The following is a 19,682-nucleotide window of genomic DNA, read 5'->3' on the forward strand; positions in this document are numbered from 1 at the left end:
TGTAGTAGCTTGGCCTGTTCTGTTTTCCTGATAGGAGGTGTATTGATTTTAGATTCTGGTGTAATATTTGTGGTATTCTTTTTCATAGGTGGGGTTGTTATTCTTTGAGTTTTGGCAAATAGTACTGTGTTGATACGGGAGGACCATGCCAAAATATAGGGGTGTGTACATATATATGTAAATTATATATGTAAATGTAATTGGGTACCCATGGGCCAGTATGGAGAAAAATCCCCCGGGCCACTATTTTCCCTCAATCCGCCCCTGATGCGGGGTAGGAAAACGGACGCTCAGGGGTAGATTTTCAGACCGCGCAAATAGGCGTACTTTTGCTGGCGCATCAGGCGCAAGCAAAAGTACGCGGGATTTTAGTAGATACGCGCGTAGCCGCTAAAATCCTGGATCGGCGCGCGCAAGGCTATCGATTCTGTATAGCCGGCGCGCGCCGAGCCGCGCAGCCTACCCCTGTTCCCTCCGAGGCCGCTCCGAAATCGGAGCGGCCTCGGAGAGAATCCTCTAACGCCCTCCCCTCCCTTCCTCTACCTAACCCACCCGCCCGGCCCTGTCTAAACCCCTCCTTACCTTTGTCGGGGGATTTACGCCTCCCAGAGGGAGGCGTAAATCCCCGCGAGCTAGCGGGCCGCTAGCGCGCCGGGACGCGACCTGGGGGCGGATCCGGAGGGCGCGGCCACGCCCCCGGACCACCCCGGGCCGTAACCACGCCCCCGGGCCCGCCCCCTAAACGCCGCGCGGCTCGGGCCCGCCCCCGACACGCCCCCCTTGCCAAACCCCGGGACTTACGCGAGTCCCGGGGTCTGCGCGCGCCGGTAGGCCTATTGAACATAGGCCTACCGGCGCGCAGGGCCCTGCTCGCCTAAATCCGCCCGGATTTGGGCGGATTTAGGCGAGCAGGGCTCTTAAAATCCGCCCCTCAATTAACAAGACTCCGTTTTCCTAACCTGTGCACAGCCATGGGTTAGGAAAACAGACATTTGTAAATTGAGTGTGTTTCCCTAACCTGATCGCTGCCAAGCCTTTTTTTTTATGCTGCTTCCTGTGGTTCCTCCTCCTACTTAGTATTGCGATGATATTAAGTAATAGCTAATAGACTCATTCACATGGCATTTACATGTGATGAGCACTATTAGCTATGCGGCAGTCTGGACCCGCGGTTTGGACGCGCTAATCACATTATCACATCGAGAGTTATTCTAGTGCGTCAGGCTGTACACTGGGCTGAGCGAATTGTAATGCATTGGCCCCCTTGTGATTTCAAAGTAGGTACCACACAAGTTGCAGGTGGGGAAGGGCAATGTTTGCATATTATTCACTTTTTAAAAGTCTTCAGTACAGCTCTAAATTAAGAAGATTTTGTTCCAGAGGCACCTCTAGTAACCATGAACTTAGCAGACATCAGCTTATTTGCCTCCTAACTTACGACATGATTTGCTTCCTGAGACAAGAGCTCAGCTATATTAAGTCTAATGGCTCATTTTCATTTTATTGTTTGAACAATAACAACAAAAATCATTCGATCCGGCGCTGAAAGGTGCTCCGGATACGGAGAGGCTGAAAACATTAAACTCACTAAAATCAGACAGGATGTGAAACAAAGATTATAACGCCCCCAAAAGAAGAACGTAATGCCATTCACAAAACAACAAAGCGGTCGCGCGCCCGCCCACTCCGGCATCGCTGCCTCCTGTTGCTATGGTAACCGACACCCGGCCACCGGAAGTCCTCGGCGTTCGCGGTCCCTCTCCTCTGGCGCAAGATGGCGCACAGCAGGGAGTCTAAGACGGGGCAGGAGTGGGCGGAGGAGAGCTCGGAGCTTTCTGGCAGCCAACAGGACGGCGAAGCAGGGGTCGAACCCACGCAGCGCCCGGCGGTGCGGGATTTACAGGTGAGAGAGAGAGAGTGTGGGCGGCGCTGACTCGCTACCAAGGGCAAGAGGAGGACTGGGCATGAAATAAATTAGAAAACCGCGGACCTGTACAGGGGTTGATTCCGGCCACGCAGAAGAGAAAAAAAATAAAGGAGGCCCGCCTCTCGAGGCATGGGCCGTATAACTGGGCAGACGTGCGGCAGGCAAGAGGGAGGGGGGAGGGGGGCACAGCCTAGGTGCGGAGAGGGGCGGACAATGGGATTAGGGGCCAGTTCAAACCTGGGCATGAGCCAATGAGACAAGGAAGGCGGCGTCTCTGAGCTCAGGTACTTAGAGGTAGTGCGGGGTGGGGGGAGCACATTTGCAGCCTGGAAGCGAGAGCAACAGGCTGACCTCAGCAGGGCTGTGCTACAACAGTTTTGCTTTTACTTTCACTTTGCCTCCAGCACGGCTGTGCTGTAAGAGGAGCAGATCAGCTAAAGGAGCAGGAACGATTTCTTTGATTACATCATTGGGTAAAGTACATAGATTTTGTGGCTTATAGGCAAAATGTTGAGAATATTAATGGTAATTTTGTGTTGCTAAGGTCTGGAAGGTATGCTCACCCCCCCCCCCCCCCCCCCCTTTTGCATTGAACTGGCTCTGCATTACCAGTACTTTATTTAATGAAAAGGCTTTGAATGCATGGCTGCTTCTGCCTGGAATGTTATTTTATTTAAGGAAATGCCTTAGCACATGGCTGGTTATATATATTTTAACTAATATATATTTAGTGAAATGCCATGGGCTCATGGCCACACTTTACCTGTTATTATATATATATATTTTATGAATTCATGGCTGGCTTTCAGCACAATGCTTGCTCTGCATGTTGCTGTATTTATTGAAAGGGCAGCGAGTGCAGGGCTGGTTATCTTTCACTTGTAGCCCTTAGAAACGCCATTGAAGGGGTCTACACATGGTGAATGCATAGGTGGTTAGAGCACATGGCTGGCAGTAGCAGGCTTGGTAGCTCAGTGGTTAGAGTACTGATCTTGTAGGCTTACTTTACTTTAAAATCGATGTTTTCTATGTATTGCTTTACCCCTCGCTCTCTAAATTGCTAGGAAGTGGGCAGGCTTCATGTCTACCATGCTACCTCAACATCCTGTGGATGTGCTTTGTTATACCTAAGTAATCTGACAATTAAAAAGTAGCCAGCATTCCGTAGTTGGGAATTCTGATGATATGTCTGTGGGACAGCGGTATGGCATTTGAGTGCTCAGCCAGGTTAACAGGATGGTTTTTATATTAATCCTAAAGGTGATATTTAGCATTCGGTTACCATTTAAAGGGACAGCTGTCCCATGTGCACGTTTATACTGAATTATAAGGGGTACAGGACCCTCAGCTTGATAGATATGATTTAGGCTGCGCTATGCAGCTCTATACAAAGTAAATTAAAATATTAATGAAAGGTTGGCTTACATCTTAGCATGGTATTGTGGTTCTCATGGGAAGGGCTTGCCAGCAGAGGTCAGCACATGGCAGCGGCCATTTTGGGAGTTTAGCACATGGCAGCGGCCATTTTGGGAGTTTAGCACATGGCAGCGGCCATTTTGGAGGTCAGCACATGGACTTTCAGGATTTTCTTTCTTTTTTTTATTACTTTCCTTTTACTCCCCAGGCCCCCCCCCCCATGCGCCGGCACTCCCGCCTCCCCCCAGAGTCCGGCCGCCCCTCGCCCCCCCCCCTCCACCTTCCTCAGCTGCCCCCACCCCCATCCTGTTCCCGTCCAGCCCCCCCAAACTTGCCGGGCCCAAACGTGCGCCCAGCCCCAGCCCCCCCCCCCGGCTCCTTGCACCCCTCCCCCCCCCCCCTTAGCAGGTGTGCGCACACCCACGTTTGGCTACCTATTCATATGCCCCCCCCCCCCCCCAAAACTGTGCGAGATCTAACCATTTAATATGTCTACACAGCATGGCTACCACTCAGTTTGCTATGGCTTTTGCCCCGTCCGCACTTATGCCGGACCAGGCTCAGGCTCTAGCCAAGCGAGCACGTCGGAAGCCAAGCAAATTGCAGGAAAACTTTGCGGCAACGCCAGAAGTCGAAAAACGTAAGACCAAGACACAGAGGAATAAGAAGAGGAAATCCGCAAGCACACGACAACCGCGTAGCATCAGCCATTTGGGCTGCTATGTGCCGGAGCAGCCCCCTCCACGGGGCATAACCCTGCAGCACCGACCCCTGCAGCACCGCCACGAGAGAGCTTCGGCAATGTTACCGAACGACAGCTGTGTCAGCTCATGGACCAAACCTGGTCAGCGGCTGCTATCCATGGCACGGACAGGGTGAAGGCAATGCTGGATGCCTTAACGCATACCACTAGCCCATCCCCTGGCTCAGTGCCCATCGGTCCACAGCACGGTGCAGCGGGCAGCTCCAACAGTTCAGCTGGCAACACCCAGCCACCAGCACGTCAACAGACAGCTCATGGACAACACGGGCAACCGCAAGAAGGACAGAACTGTGAGTACCCTGATTTAAACCGGGGCCAGGGTAATGTGCAGGTACCCCCAACACAGCCCAGTTACCCACCACCAAGGAATGGCAGCGAAGTGTGGCTGGGGCCACAAAGCGCTCCTACTGACAATTTCGCTGCTATGAAAGCTATTTTCGATAACTGGCATGGGCAGGGTAATGCTAACACTAGCCCAACACAGGAAACAGGGCAGTCAGGACGACCCATGGGGGATATTTTACTTGTGACACCAACCCCAGCCCCAGCTACAGCTGTTGGAACACCAACCACAGCTACAGCGGTTGGAACAACGGTGGGTCAGCTGGGGACCAATGGGCACAATACCACTGGTAGCTCAGCCACGAATGGCAATAACGCTGCACAATACACATGTACAGTGGGCTCACTAATCGCGCATGTGTCAGAGGCGTTAAAAGAGAAAATATGGCGCAGCGAATATGTAGATATATTCGAGCTGCTCAGGAAAGAAGGGGAGGGTTCCGATCCCAAATGCCACGAAGCGTGCAAACTGTCAGCTAGGGAGAAACTCTGCATCGCTAAGACGCTAGCTAATTGGTCAGCAGGATTCAGAATTCTGTCATCCATCATAGGTCAAAAATTTCCTGAAAAATGTTGCTCCTTAATTGCTTACCAGGACGTCATTTGTGGTGCTTATCGCACGTATGGCGGTACGGCTTGGTTGGAGTATGGTGCAGGAGGTTGTCCCTGGCTTCGCTGGCAATGCATACCAGCCGAGTACATGGTTAACTCCTCGCCAACATACTTTTACGGGAAGATTTCCATTTCGGCAAGGTCAGCCCTTTCGTCAAGGGCAAAGGTGGGGGCAAGCCACTAGATTTAGGGGTGGGGGGACTCCCATCTGTAGGCTGTTCAACTCTGGTTTTTGCAGATTCGCTGCTGCCTGCAAATTCAGACACGCCTGCATGGGATGCGGTGCAGGCCACCCCCAAACAAAATGCTCAAGGGGAGGAACCATCCCCCACACAGAGCAACAATAAATTCATTAGAGCACCTACCCCCATTAAGATACATAGCTTGCAGGTCTGTTTAAAGGGTTATCAGCCCAAGGAGGCCAGATGGCTATACGAAGGGTTTTCCCAAGGTTTTCATATACCTTTCATGGGGCCAGAAACCGCCACAGAGGCTAAGAATCTCTTATCTGCGAGGAATAATGAAGAGGTCATTGCACTAAAGATCAAAAAAGAAAGCGACATGGGTAGGTTGGAAGGCCCATTCAAGGACAAACCTCAACCTCATTTTAGGATTTCCCCTCTGGGGGTGGTTCACAAAAAAGAGCCAGGGGAATTCCGAATGATTCACCATTTATCCTTCCCAGAGGGTGGGTCAGTGAATGATTACTTGGACCCCGAAGCATGCTCGGTCGCCTACGCCTCATTTGACCAGGCATTAGACATGGTGAGGCATTGGGGGCAAGGGGCATGGTTGGCAAAAGCCGACATTGAATCAGCCTTCCGCTTGCTTCCAATACATCCAAGCTGCTTCCATCTGTTGGGGTTTCAATTCCGAGGTAAATATTACTTCGATAAATGCCTCCCGATGGGCTGCTCTATATCTTGCGCCTACTTTGAGAGGTTTAGCACATTTGTGCAATGGGCTGTAGAGCAGGACATCGGGAAAGGGAAAATCATACACTATTTGGATGATTTTCTGTTTACCGGCCATAGGGACACACAGGCCTGTGCGCAAGCCCTCGAAGCATTCACCCGGAAAACTGACGAATTAGGCATTCCGCTAGCTAAGCACAAATCAGAAGGACCGTCAAAAAAAAATAAAAAATAAAAAAAATTGTCATTTCTCGGTATCGAAATTGATACTCTGCAAATGGTCACACGCCTACCGCCCGCAAAAATAGCAGCGTTACGGGCCAACATATCTACTACCGAACAATCACGCTAAAACAAATGCAGTCACTCATTGGTCACCTCAATTTCGCTTGCAAGATCATGCCCATGGGTCGCCCCTTCATGAGAAGATTGTCCCAAGCCACAGCAGGTATTCGCAGGAGCCATCATTTCATTAGAATCACCAAGGAGCTCAGGGAGGACCTCATAGTATGGAAGACATTCCTAGGGGAATATAATGGGCGGACAGTTTGGAGGGACCCGATCATGACCAATAGGGAGCTGCAGCGGGGAGCGCTGGATTTGGGGCCTATCTGGCTGGGAAATGGTGCGCGGAACGATGGCTAGTACAGTGGGAAGCCATGGGTTTACTCAGAGACATCACTTTTCTCGAATTGTTCCCCATTGTTGCAACAATACACATGTGGAAAGCATGTTTCCACAACAGAAGAGTGGTTTTTTGGTCAGACAACATGGCGGTTGTACAGGCGAAAAATTCTCTCACCGCTCACTCCCCTAGGGTCATTAGGCTATTGCGGGATTTAGTACTGCTCTGCCTGCGCATTAACCTGGTCTTTAAGGCTAAGTACGTTCCGGGGGAAGCTAACGGCATCGCTGATGCATTGTCTCGTTGTCAGTGGTCTCGTTTCAGATTCCTGGCCCCGGAAGCAGAGCATCACCCTTACGTCCCTCCGCGGATTTGGGAATTAGGGTGCCCGGAATCGCCTCCATATTGAGATCGGCTCTGGCAGAGTACGGGGAGAGCATATGCACGCGGATGGAGCCTGTTCCAAAAATTTTGCCAATCAAATAACACGCAAGTTCAAGGGACAATGACAGAGAGAAATGTAATGACAGAGAGAAATGTAACAGAGTTCTTGCTCTACCTCAAGAACTCGGGAGTATCAAGAGCACAGGCAGGGCAACATGTAGCTGCTATTGTTTTCGTCTCCAAACTATGGGGGATAGGCTCAATTAGCAACTCCTTTCTCATAAAAAAGATATTAAAGGGTTGGCGGAGACAAGAACCAGTTAGAAGGGACGCCAGAAAGCCTATCACACCAATGCTGCTACAAGCACTGGTAAAGGAGCTCCCCAGCCTAGTTTGGGACAATTATGAGGTAAAGCTATGGACCGTGGCTTTTTCACTAATGTTCTTTGGTGCATTTAGAAACAGCGAGCTTATCCCGAGGGCAAAGGTGACCACCAGGGCATCGGATGGGGGTCTCCTGATAGAAAACATAAGGCTGTTTAATGAGACAGTACAGATCTTTCTCAGGCGAGCAAAAACTGATCAACGGGCAGTAGGTCGCTGGATTACATTATACCCTGCTCATACGGGGGTGATATGCCCCGTAAGGGCTACAACAGAATACCTCAAAGTACGCCCGCTGGGGGGAGGGCCCTTTCTAAAACACAAAGATGGCAACGCGCTATCGCGTTACCAGTTTATCAGTATGCTACGCAAAGGCTTGGAAAAGATAGGGGAAGACGCGGGAGCTTATCACACACATTCATTCCGAATAGGCGCAGCATCCTTCGCCAGCAGCGGTTTAAGCGAAGATCAAATTAAGGCGCTAGGGCGGTGGAAATCCGGTAAATTCAAAACATACATACGACCCAATAACCAGACAGCCCAATGAACAGTCTCACTGGGAAACATAAAAAGCATATATTTACCGTCCTGTTACACATAACCGTTTTATTTTGTCTATCATAGACTCGCCAGCGGGGAGCGCGAAAGTGATATGGATCATGGGGCATTCGTACATTTATTGGGCGCACATTAGAACCAAGAGAAACACCTCCAGCGAGCAGATGGGCATACCGCATAGCAAGGCCAGCTTATTCTGGCTCGGCAAACGAGGGATGAGGTGGGTCCAACTAATGACTTGCATCCTCCAATACGCCAGGCAACTACCACAGCCTGATATCATCTGTCATTTGGGCGGTAACGATTTGGTCGCAGTCAAAAAACATTGACTTAATAATCACGATCAAGAAGGACTTGACTGCAATTAAGGCTTTATGGCCAGCCGTGGTATTGGTATGGTCCCACATTATTCCCCGATTGGTATGGAGGGACGCGAGGTCGCACAAATCCATCGAAAAAAGCAGGAGCAAATTAAATAAAGAAGTGGGGACGTGGTTGAGAGCTATAAGGGGGTATGTCATCAAGCATGATGATATTTCGCTCTCATGTTCAGGCATGTATAGGCCGGATGGGGTTCACTTATCAGACGTTGGGGTAGATATCTTCATCCTTGCCCTGCAAACGGCCACAGCAGCTTTAATTAATTAGTGGGGGTAGAAAACAAATAAGGTTTTACTGTTTCCTACTTTGGCGGGTGCCCTCACCGGAGCATAAGGGGATGTATCGCTGCATAGAGGGGAAGTTTTTGGTGTTGGGGGAGGGGGAAGGGGAGGAGCACAGCACCAAGGACTTTGCATAGGGGGAAAGCGGGGGCATGGATATAACTAAGCATGGCGGAGACCGAGATAATGGCCGGTCTGGGGGTGGCCCAATGAAGGCCTGGAATAAGCAATAATCGCGGCCCGCAAGGCCAGGGGTGGGAGGAGGCGGCAGAATACTGCACGGAGCGGCAGTAGCCACGGAGGCGTTCACGGAGCGGGATGCCAGTGGCGGGTGTTCCCCTTCACGGAGCGGAAGGCGGGATTGGCATTCACGGAGCGGGGTGCCAATGGTATACCACCTTCACGGAGCGGAAGGATGGAGGGCTGCCGTCTCCAAAAAAGCATTGGGGTGGGAAGAACAAGCAAGGTACCGGTGAGGGCGTGGCATTTAGCTAATGCCAATTGTTTAAGCTGCTGCAATATAAAGTAATAAGGTTATAATGTTAAATGCTGGCTGTGGCCGTTTCTTCCACTTAATAAAAGTTATCTTGGCTTACCTACTCTGTTGTCGCGTGGTCAAGGGTGGGAGGGGCGGTCGTCCGTGAGCTACGGCGTGCCAGAGTTAAGGAGGCCCGCCTCTCGAGGCATGGGCCGTATAACTGGGCAGACGTGTGGCAGGCAAGAGGGAGGGGGGAGGGGGGCACAGCCTAGGTGCGGAGAGGGGCGGACAATGGGATTAGGGGCCAGTTCAAACCTGGGCATGAGCCAATGAGACAAGGAAGGCGGCGTCTCTGAGCTCGGGTACTTAGAGGTAGGGCGGGGTGGGGGGAGCACATTTGCAGCCTGGAAGCGAGAGCAACCCTCCCACCACCCCATAGCGCAAGGGGATACTGGGATTGGGGGGATAAGTTGTCACAGCCATAACAAAAGGAACAGCGGGTGCCCTCACCGGAGCATAAGGGGATGTATCGCTGCATAGAGGGGAAGTTTTTGGTGTTGGGGGAGGGGGAAGGGGAGGAGCACAGCACCAAGGACTTTGCATAGGGGGAAAGCGGGGGCATGGATATAACTAAGCATGGCGGAGACCGAGATAATGGCCGGTCTGGGGGTGGCCCAATGAAGGCCTGGCATAAGCAATAACCGCGGCCCGCAAGGCCAGCATGGCGGAGACCGAGATAATGGCCGGTCTGGGGGTGGCCCAATGAAGGCCTGGCATAAGCAATAATCGCGGCCCGCAAGGCCAGGGGTGGGAGGAGGCGGCAGAATACTGCACGGAGCGGCAGTAGCCACGGAGGCGTTCACGGAGCGGGATGCCAGTGGCGGGTGTTCCCCTTCATGGAGCGGAAGGCGGGATTGGCATTCACGGAGCGGGGTGCCAATGGTTTACCACCTTCAAAGAGCGGAAGGATGGAGGGCTGCCGTCTCCAAAAAAGCATTGGGGTGGGAAGAACAAGCAAGGTACCGGTGAGGGCGTGGCATTTAGCTAATGCCAATTGTTTAAGCTGCTGCAATATAAAGTAATAAGGTTATAATGTTAAATGCTGGCTGTGGCCGTTTCTTCCACTTAATAAAAGTTATCTTGGCTTACCTACTCTGTTGTCGCGTGGTCAAGGGTGGGAGGGGCGGTCGTCCGTGAGCTACGGCGTGCCAGAGTTAAGGAAAGAACGGCCCATGCAACCCGATTCCCTACTAGGCACCGAGCGACATCACGTGCCCTCATCGGGTGGGGCTCTATGCACGTGCCTGTCTGCGCCCTCACACGTGTGTTGTGCAAATTCTAACGGGTTCTAACATTGGGGTTGGAAATTTGTTGCACAGAATATAGCTTAGTTTATTTATTGTTTCATTCATTCATTCATTCATTCATTTAGTTTTCTCGCTATTAATAGTTCATAGCTGATAAAATCAGCAGGATTATTGTAATCCAATTCTTTTTTGGATTATTTTGGCTGTATTAATCAAAAGCTAACCAAAGTCTGTTGCCATAGGCCCTAGCCAAAACACATTCAAATTTTACGGAACCTAACCAAAAAACAAACATAAAACATGACTTTACATGTGAACATAAGATATGCCATATTGGGTCAGAACAAGGGTCCAGCAAGCCCAGTATCCTGTTTCCACCAGTGGCCAATCCAAGTCACAAGTATCTGGCAAGTACCATTAGATACATCACAAGCTACTATTGCTTATTAATTACTGTAGTAGCAGTTTATAGATTTTTCCTCTAGGAACCTATCCAAACCTTTTTTAAACCTAGCTACAATAACTGCTGTAACCACATCCTCAGGCAATGAATTCCAGAGCTTAACTATGCGCTGAGTGGAAAAGAATTTTCTCAGATTTGTTTCAAATGAGCTACTTGCTAACGTCATGGAGTGGACCCAGGAAACAAACTGGAAGCCGGTCTATTATAGCCAGAAGGCAGGAAGACAATGGATTGATCAGCAGCCTTAGATAGGGATACTTTATTGTACAATTGGTTAAAAATGCCAAACTCTGGCCAAGTTTCGCCAAAATGGCTGCATCAGGGGCTACAACACATATAGAAACAATTTGATTAAATACCCATAAATAATGGAACATTAATATATAACATAAGTAAAAGCATATAAATAATAACATAAGAACATATAAATAAACACAATGATATAAATAATACAATACACACATAAGTATATAGCTCAAATCAAAAAGTTCATACTTAAGAGGTATAATAATAATGATGACTTAGGGGGTCATTTATCAAAATGACCCCCTAAGTCTGAAAGAGAGAGAGAGAAAACGAGAGAACGAACATTGCCCAAATCTCATCTTGGAGTGAGTTTCCTCACTCCACCTAAACCTCACCTCGAGGTACTAGGTGGGCCTACCATCGGGATGCAAATACCTATCTAGGGAGCTGACATTATGGCCAGTCTCTCGCTCTCTCTCTCTCTCTCTCAGTGAAATACAACAGGTCTGGCACCTATTGCAAAGCTTGATAATGTTATTGCAATTTGTACTAACTTAGCGCTTCGCATAGGTAATTAGCGCAAATTGCGATAAACTGAATATTTGCATAAACCACGCCCCTCTTGCTATTGCATGCGGTACTTACCGCATTTTGATAAATCAAGAAAAAAAATTTTTTAACAATTTTTTGTACATATATCTGAAGAAATAATAAAAATGAATATAAAAATAATGAAAACTGGAGAGGAGGTAGAAGGATAAAAAATACCTTTGTGTACAAAGCTGGTGTGGTATGAACATCTTTATTGTTGGTGGTATTGGAATATAATAATAAATTGTCAATGTCTGAAAAAAACACATAATATTAATTAAAAAAAAAATTATTAGTGCTGGCAACACCACAAATGGACTAGCAGGATTAATATGAAAAAAGAGAGGACTGAGTCAGTCACACAAAATGAGTAATAATATTAATTTAAAGAAACACCAATGAAGTACATTTACCACTGATGTATCCTAGATACCTACTACTTATAACAAATATGTCTTTGGTAAGTTCTGCTTATAAATATTTGGAAAGCCTGCCAATGGCTATTGTAATGAATGAAGACAAATTTAAAGTGTTCTGTTCTTCAAAACATCGTGTCCATTCCAGGTTTTCTAAAACACACCCAGAATGGAGATTAATAGACATAAAATAAGATTGAAAACCACAAGTATTGTATATGTATAATAATCATAGCACAATTCGTTTTAATTTCTTACCCTAAATGGCAAATATGAATTGTGGGCAGATCACTCCTACTTAAGTATACAGAAATTCTTAAGGTTCAAGTATATTACGGCACGGAGTGTACAAATACATCATATTTATTGTGGTAAAGTAAATATAAAAAATAAGGAAATAAGTAAATGCTATTTGGTATTTTTATTTCCATTTTTATTATTTCTTCAGATATATGCACAAAAAATTGTTTACTATTCTTTTTTTAACTAAGTCATCATCATTATTTAATATGCCTCTTATGCATGAACGTTTCGATTTGAGCTATATACGTGTGTGTATTGTATTATTTATATCATTATGTGTTTATTTGTTTATGTTATGTTATATTTTAATGTTCCATTATTTTATAGGTATCCTATCTAATCGAGTGTTTCTATATGTGTTGTAGCGCCTGACCTAGCCATTTTGGCGAAACTCAGCCAGAGTTTGTTATTTATAACCAATTGTACAATAAAATATCCCTACTGGATAAGCTACTGGTCTGTCCGTTGTCTTCCTAACTTAATAGAGTGCCCCTGGTCCTTCTATTATCTGAGAGAGTAAATAATCAATTTTCATTAACTTAGTTTCCACTATTTTTCCCGGCACTGAAGTCAGGCTCACTGGTCTATAGTTTTCCGGATCGCCCCTGGAGCTCTTTTTAAATATTGGAGTTACATTGGCCACCCTCCAGTCTTCAGGTACAATGGATGATTTTAATGATAGGTTACAAATTTTAACAAATAGATCAGAAATTTCATTTTTTAGTTCCTTCAGTATCCTAGGATGCATACCATCCAGTCCAGGTGATTTGCTGCTCTTTAGTTTGTCAATCTAGCTTACTTCTAGGCTAGATTGACTTCTAGGTTCACAGTGTTTTGGTTCAGTTCATCTGATTCATCACCCTTGAAAATCATCTCCGGAACTGGTATCTCCCCAACATTCTCATTAGTAAACACGAAAGCAAAGAATTAATTTAGTCGTTCTGCAATGGCCTTATCTTCCTGAAGAGCCCCTTTAACTCCTTGGTCATCTAACGGTCCAACCGACTCTCTCTCAGGTTTCTTGCTTCGGATATATTTAAAAAAGTTTTTATTATGAGTTTTTGCCCCTAAGGCCAACTTCATTTCAAATTCTCTCTTCGCCTTTCTTATGAATGTTTTACACTTAACTTCACAATGCTTATGCTTTTTCCTATTTCCTTCAAATGGATCCTTCTTCCAATTTTTGAAGGATTTTTTTTTGGCTAAAATAGCTTCTTTCCTAGCGTGTAGCAGATGGACTCAGGCCCAATGGGTATTGTGCTCTTCTGCTAGCAAATGGGAGACGGAATCAGATTGCTTTTTTTTTTTTTTAATTCTTTATTTATCACTTTTCTAATACATATGATATTTTAAAGCATTTTAGGAAACATGTTATACCAGATTAGAAGAAGAAATTTTTACATCGAAAATAATATAATGAAAGAATAATTCTAATGTGTTAACCAAATCTCAGTACAATTACTCCTGGGGGCAGTATACTGAGGAATCTTAAGGAAATTAAAAAGGAATAGGCTTAACCTGATAACAGTGTTGTTTATCTTTCCTAATACCTTGGGTCCCTATGGTACAGCCTGGGGTAAAAAAGAATCTAGGTAAACTCTCAGCTGCTCGGGAGAGAAAAATATGTAGATATCACTCTCTTTCTTTATAATGCACTTGCAGGGGTATCATAATATAAAGGTGGCCCCTAAAGATATTGCCTCCTATCTCATACTCAAGAAACCCTTGCGTCTCTCCTGAGTGACCTTCGATATATCAGGAAACATTCTAACCTTACTGCCATGAAATAAGGAATTTAAGTTTTAAAGTAACATGACATTAATCTAGTAATGTCCTGTTCTGTGATAAGTGATACTAACAAAGTGGAACATTCTATATTGTTATGAACCCTCCTGTAGCGGTGCTACGGGAGGCTCCTTACCTCTTCCTGGAGGCCGCTCCGAAGCTGGGGTCTCGCCTACGAACTATCCAGGATTTGCTCCAGGGTCTGGGAGGCCTCAATGTTCTTGGGGCCTGCCTGAGGCTTGCTTGTGTCTGCATGGACTTCCTAGTTTGAGCCACGCCCTTCTCCCTAGGGGCCGGCCCGCAGCACTCCTCCCTAGTTATAGGGCCAGTTAGGTGTGGGCCACCCAAACTCCTCCCAGGGCGTCGCCGGTCTGCAGCCCTATAAAAGGACTTCAACTTTCAGTCAGCCTTGCCTTGCATCGGAGTTACTTCACTCTGGAGGCTCCTGCCTGCCAGAGCTCTGTCAGGTCTTCTTCATGGAGCGCCTCTTCGTTTTGTCTTCTCATCATGTCATGTCTTCTCATGCCACGTCTTCGTGCCTGAGGTCCTCGTCCAGATGGCCTGATGTCTCGTCTTGATCCTCCGTTTCCTGATCTTCCTGCTTCCTTGGTGGCTTGCTCCTGTGTCATCAGCGCTTCTGAGCCTTCTGGTCCTGTTGGTCTTTCTCCCTCGGGCGACGTCTTTCCCGGGTTGGAGTGGCCTGCAGGTGGACTGGTGTCCTATGCTCTTGAGCCGTCATGTCCTGCCAGCCTTTGTAGTGCTTCGGGCGACATCTGGCTTCATCGTCGGAGTCCCACTTCGACTGGATTCTTCCCTGCGCTCATCCCGTTCTCAGCGTGGTCCGTGACCAGCCTCCGTGGGCTGTGTAGGGTGCGCAGTGGGGCAGGGTGGTCCGTGACCAGCCTATTGGGTCCGCCCGTGAAGGTGGGCTGTGTAGGGCGCCCTGAGAGACAGTGCCAATGTCTTCCTACCCAGCTTCTCATCTCGTCTGGACTTCAAGTTCCTCGTCTCTGATGCCGTTGCATCAGCCCTGGTGTCATGTCTTCGTTGTAACCCTCATCTGTGATGCCGTCGCATCAACCTTGGTGTCATGTCTTCGTGTCAAGGCCTCCATCTGCCCTCATCCTCAGGCCGGCCTGCTGCTCCATGCCGTTTCAAGCGGCAGGTCCGAAAGGGCTCGGAACAGTCAGAGGACCGTTCCCCTACCAACATCATTTGTTGTTGGCTTTGGGAGCTTGCAGGCCTGGCAGAGGGTAAGACCGTGTTCTGCCATGCTGGGACACGCCGTCAACCCTCGATTCAGCCCTGGATCCATCTGGGGTCAGGCTGAGGCCCAAGGGCACACTAAACACCCCCCCTTTTCTAACATCTATGGCAGAAGATTCTAAAAATATGGTTAGATTTTGAAAGTCAATTGGAGGCACTGCTGAATAATTTACACGATTTTGAGCGTTTGCAGGCAAAAAATAAACCTTATTTATCGTAGGAAATTGTGACTCAGTCAGTTGAAGTATTTCAGCAAGATATCTTTTAAATGTGACTATTGGCAGTTCTCCCATTATTCTTGGAAAATTTATTAGTCTTATGTTCAGGCGATGATTCCAATTTTGTATCAATTCTAATCGCCGAGACAGGGTCGCTCTATCTTTAATGGTTGCCATATTGAAATTCTTTATTTGTAAAATATCTGACTCTGCTTTTGCAACAGAAGTCTGGACCTGTAGTAAAGTGTTCTCTTGCACTTGTATTTTTTGGTTCATTTGTGAGAAAAATAAATCCAACTTGGAGTTACATTCCCTTACAGCCGTCGTAAGACCCGTTGTTAGTTCCCACAAGGACTCCAGGGTGACGACTGCTGGTCTTACCAGGACTTCAGGTCGTTCACCCGATGTTGAGGGGTTCACTTCAGGGGATGCCGAACCTGTTGAAACAGTGGGTGTTGAATCCTCTACCCCCGCTGATTCTCCTTTGCTTCCTGGTAACGCTGAACTCCGTGACGAATCCTCCTGCAGTCCCACGTCTTTGAACTCATCGGTCTGCGACTCCTGCAGGGCGTCCGGGGTCGACGTTCCTCTGGCAGCCGGCGGTCGCACATCGGGGGGGCTGAGGGAAACCTCCGCCCCTGGCGAAGTTGCCTCTCCTCCAGGCGCCTTCACAACGTGGATCGCCTCCCCGAAATTAACAGCTCCCTGGGATAGAAAGTTGGTAATCAGAGCTTGCTCTGAAAATTGGGTAGGTTAGAGGGAAACACCCTCACCTTATCTTGACCCTGAGGGAATTTTTCATTCTATTTCTGAAAGGATCAAGCAAGTATTAGCTATTTTCTGTAAAAAAAAAAAAAAAAAAAAAGACTTACTTTGAAAGTTTTCTAGCTAAATTTCTAGGAGACAGTCCTGTCTCCTCGCTCTGCTGGGGGCCTAGGGGGGCTTTGCCCCTTGAAATCTTCAGCCTAGGCTCCCATTCCCAGTGACCTTCTGGGGTGATACTGGTGGTCCAGTCAATCCCCCTTGGCAAGCTGTCCACTTAGGGTTGAGGATTTTAAAGTTCCTATTCACTTCTGTGTTTAAAAAAAAAAAAAAAAGAGGAACATTTTTAAACTGAGCCCTGTTTCTTTTTTTATTTGAGAACCATGGACAGCGCCAGCAGCCTGCAGGTTCATTCTCTGCCTCTGCTGCTGACTGGCGCAGCTCAGCTGTTTTTTTTCTTCTCCTCACAGTGATTTTTTTTTCTATGTGCTGATGCCACGGTCCTGCATTTGTAGTGCCTGTGGGGAGCTTGCCACGAGGCTTTCCAGCGCAGGCCTTTGCTCCGGGTGCCTGCTGGGTGGGGAGGGCCCTTCCTCGGCATCCCCGACTAAGGTGACCCGGGGACGAGCTGCATGATGCATGGCCAGGCCGTTCCCGACCCAAAAAATCGCAGAAATGGTGGCCATTTTGGAAACAGTCTCAGATGCTGAAATGGGGCTGCAGGAAGAAGGTGAGCTCGATTCTGTGATTTCTGCACCCGATTTGAGCCCCCCTCCCCCAGGGAAGCCAAAGACTCGTTTTTACACAGAGTTTGTGCTTCTTATGCACAAACCTTATCTGGCTAGTCTGCAGGAGGAGGAGGATCCCCCTCTAGGCCCCTGCCTAAGAACCCGTGGGTTTCTCCTCCGCAACTTCCTAGGGAACCGGAAGGGCAGGGCTCAGTTAGAGTTAGGGTGGTTCTGGGGGTCCAGCTACCTCCGGATCCCCCTCAACCGCTGTTGGTCCCTGATGCGGATCCTCTGTTTCCAACCCCCCCCCCCCCCCCCACCTTTAGGGGGACGATCTGCGGGTGCTCCGCATATTTCAAAGGGAGGAACTGGAACCGCTCATTCCCTTAATATTGCAGGAACTGGGAATCAAGGTGCCCCCTGAGGATACGGTTACGGCCGCTATGCCTCCTAACGTGGACCCAGTCCTGGTGGGACTTAGGGCTCCTCCATGTACTTTTCCATTCCATCCCATGCACAAGCTGATGCTCCTGCGGGAATGGGAGTCCCCTGAGGCAGGACTACGAGTGGGTAGAGCTATGGTTAAAGCTCTACCTTCTCCCTGAGGAATGTTTGAATATGCTTAAAATGCCTAAAGTAGATTCTTCTGTCTCGGCGGTTACCAAGCACACCACCATTCCAGTTGTGGGGGCTACGGCCTTGAAGGATGTTCAGGACCATAAATTGGAATTTTATCTCAGGATCATAAATTGGAATTTTATCTCAAGCGTATCTTTGAAGTTTTGTCCCTCGGAGTTCAGGCGACAATTTGCAGCAGTCTCATGCAGCGGGCAAGCCTCAGGTGGGTTCAGCAATTACTCAGCACCCAAGACCTCCCGCCTGCAGAGGCAGAGCAGGTGGAGCGGCTAGGGGTGCTATAGCATATGGGGCGGATGCCCTTTATGATCTTCTACGTGAACAGGCCAGAGCCATGGTCTTCGCTGTTTCGGCCAGACGTCTTCTCTGGCTGAGAAATTGGTCTGCAGACGCTTTTTCTAAGGCGCAGTTAGGCACTCTCCCCTTCAAGGGTCAGTTGCTTTTTGGTGAGGACCTAGAGCAGCTTATTAAATCTCTGGGAGAAAATAAAGTTCATAAGCTGCCGGAGGACTGTCAGAAACAGTCTCGGGTGTTCTTTCCCTCTCGCACTCACTTCAGAGGTCAACATAGATATAACACAAGAGCACGGGGTTCTTTTCCCAGAGGGATGGCTTCCAGATCCCAATCCTGGTCTCATTCCTTTCGTGGACGGCGACCCTTCTCAGAAGGGTCGCCGTCCACGAAAGGAATGTTTCGTGGACACTCGACTTTGCAGTCGAGTGTCCACGAAACACTCGACTTTGCAGTCGAGTGTCCACGAAACACTCGACTGCAAAGTCCTTCTCCCAATGAAATACAGCCGGCCCATCCCTCCGCTCTAAACTTAGGTGGCCGTCTGTCCCTGTTTCTCTAGAAATGAGTGAAGATAACGACGGATCAGTGGGTCCTAGAGGTAATAGAAAAAGGCTACGCGTTACCGGACCTTCACTTAATCTCCCCGGCGGAAGTCGGAAGAGGCCTGTGGTCGACCAGACCCTAAGCAGACTTCTGGAACTGGGTGCCATAGTCCCAGTACCGGAGGAGGAACAAGGAGCCGGCCAATATTCTACCTACTTCGTTGTCCCCAAAAAGGAAGGCTCCTTTCGTCCACCCCGTGTGCACAACTGAGTGCTCCTGGCGCGCACAACTGAGTGCACCCCGTGCGCATAACTACACGCACAGCTGCATTTACAATGGCATGCGCGCAAAGCTTGGATTGCTGTACCGAATTCGTCCCGGCGAGGTTAGAAGGGAGCACCGATCGGGTTGAGCAGCCTTGCTTAGGCTAGGCCCCGATCCGGCGCAAGGGTCCACACACATGGAGACCCTTGGGGGGCACCATCTTACGCGTGGGGGTCGTCGGCGCCATCTTTCCTTCTCGTCGGCAGTACGCGCGGGGCAGGCCGGGCGGCCGATGTGCCTAACTTGAGTGCGTCCAATACAGGCACGTGCATAGCTGCGCACAACTGAGCACTCCTGGCACGCACAACTGAGCGCACCCCTTGCACATAACTACACGTACGGCCGCGTTTACAATGGCACACGCACAAACACATAGAGACGATGGCACTGGCGCCGAAGAAGGCCAGAAGGCACTCTCTTTGCACAGCCTGCCACATAAGAGCCTCGCAGCTTGAATTGGAGTCCTGCCTGTGTCAACATTGTGAAGAAACCTAGGGGGAACCAAAGCCTGGTCCCTTACTGTCGGGAGATGGTTCCGGAACTACCGACAATAGCTCCTCGGAGCTAATCATTTCTGAGATGGCTTCCCCACAGGAGAGCACCTCTGGGGCCCCTACTCCGACTCCCCCTGGGATTAACATGGACCCAGGGACCTTTTCCTGGTTGGAATTTTTTCCAGGAGCTGCAAGCCTTGGTTCAAGCGCAATCAGCCCGAGCTGCGCCCTAGGCTCAACC

General features: G+C 48.7%; 1 protein-coding gene across 6 annotated transcripts in view; it reads left to right on the plus strand.

Annotated features, from left to right (window-relative positions):
- Window positions 1-1,738: 1,738 nt before the first annotated feature.
- Window positions 1,739-19,682, plus strand: part of UBXN2B (UBX domain protein 2B) — a 112,957-nt gene continuing 95,013 nt past the window's right edge. For 4 of the 6 annotated variants that reach the window (XM_029591333.1, XM_029591336.1, XM_029591338.1 and 1 more), the window contains exon 1: window positions 1,739-1,903. In XM_029591333.1, the coding sequence (XP_029447193.1) occupies window positions 1,775-1,903 (129 nt within the window). In that variant the 5' untranslated portion in view covers window positions 1,739-1,774. Of the gene's footprint in view, window positions 1,904-2,261; window positions 2,401-3,843; window positions 6,897-19,682 lie in introns of those variants that run through there. The other 2 variants (XM_029591335.1, XM_029591337.1) reach the window with 2 other exon arrangements.

The sequence above is a fragment of the Rhinatrema bivittatum genome, chromosome 2 (genome assembly GCF_901001135.1).
Source record: "Rhinatrema bivittatum chromosome 2, aRhiBiv1.1, whole genome shotgun sequence".
Taxonomy (NCBI): Eukaryota; Metazoa; Chordata; class Amphibia; order Gymnophiona; family Rhinatrematidae; genus Rhinatrema; species Rhinatrema bivittatum.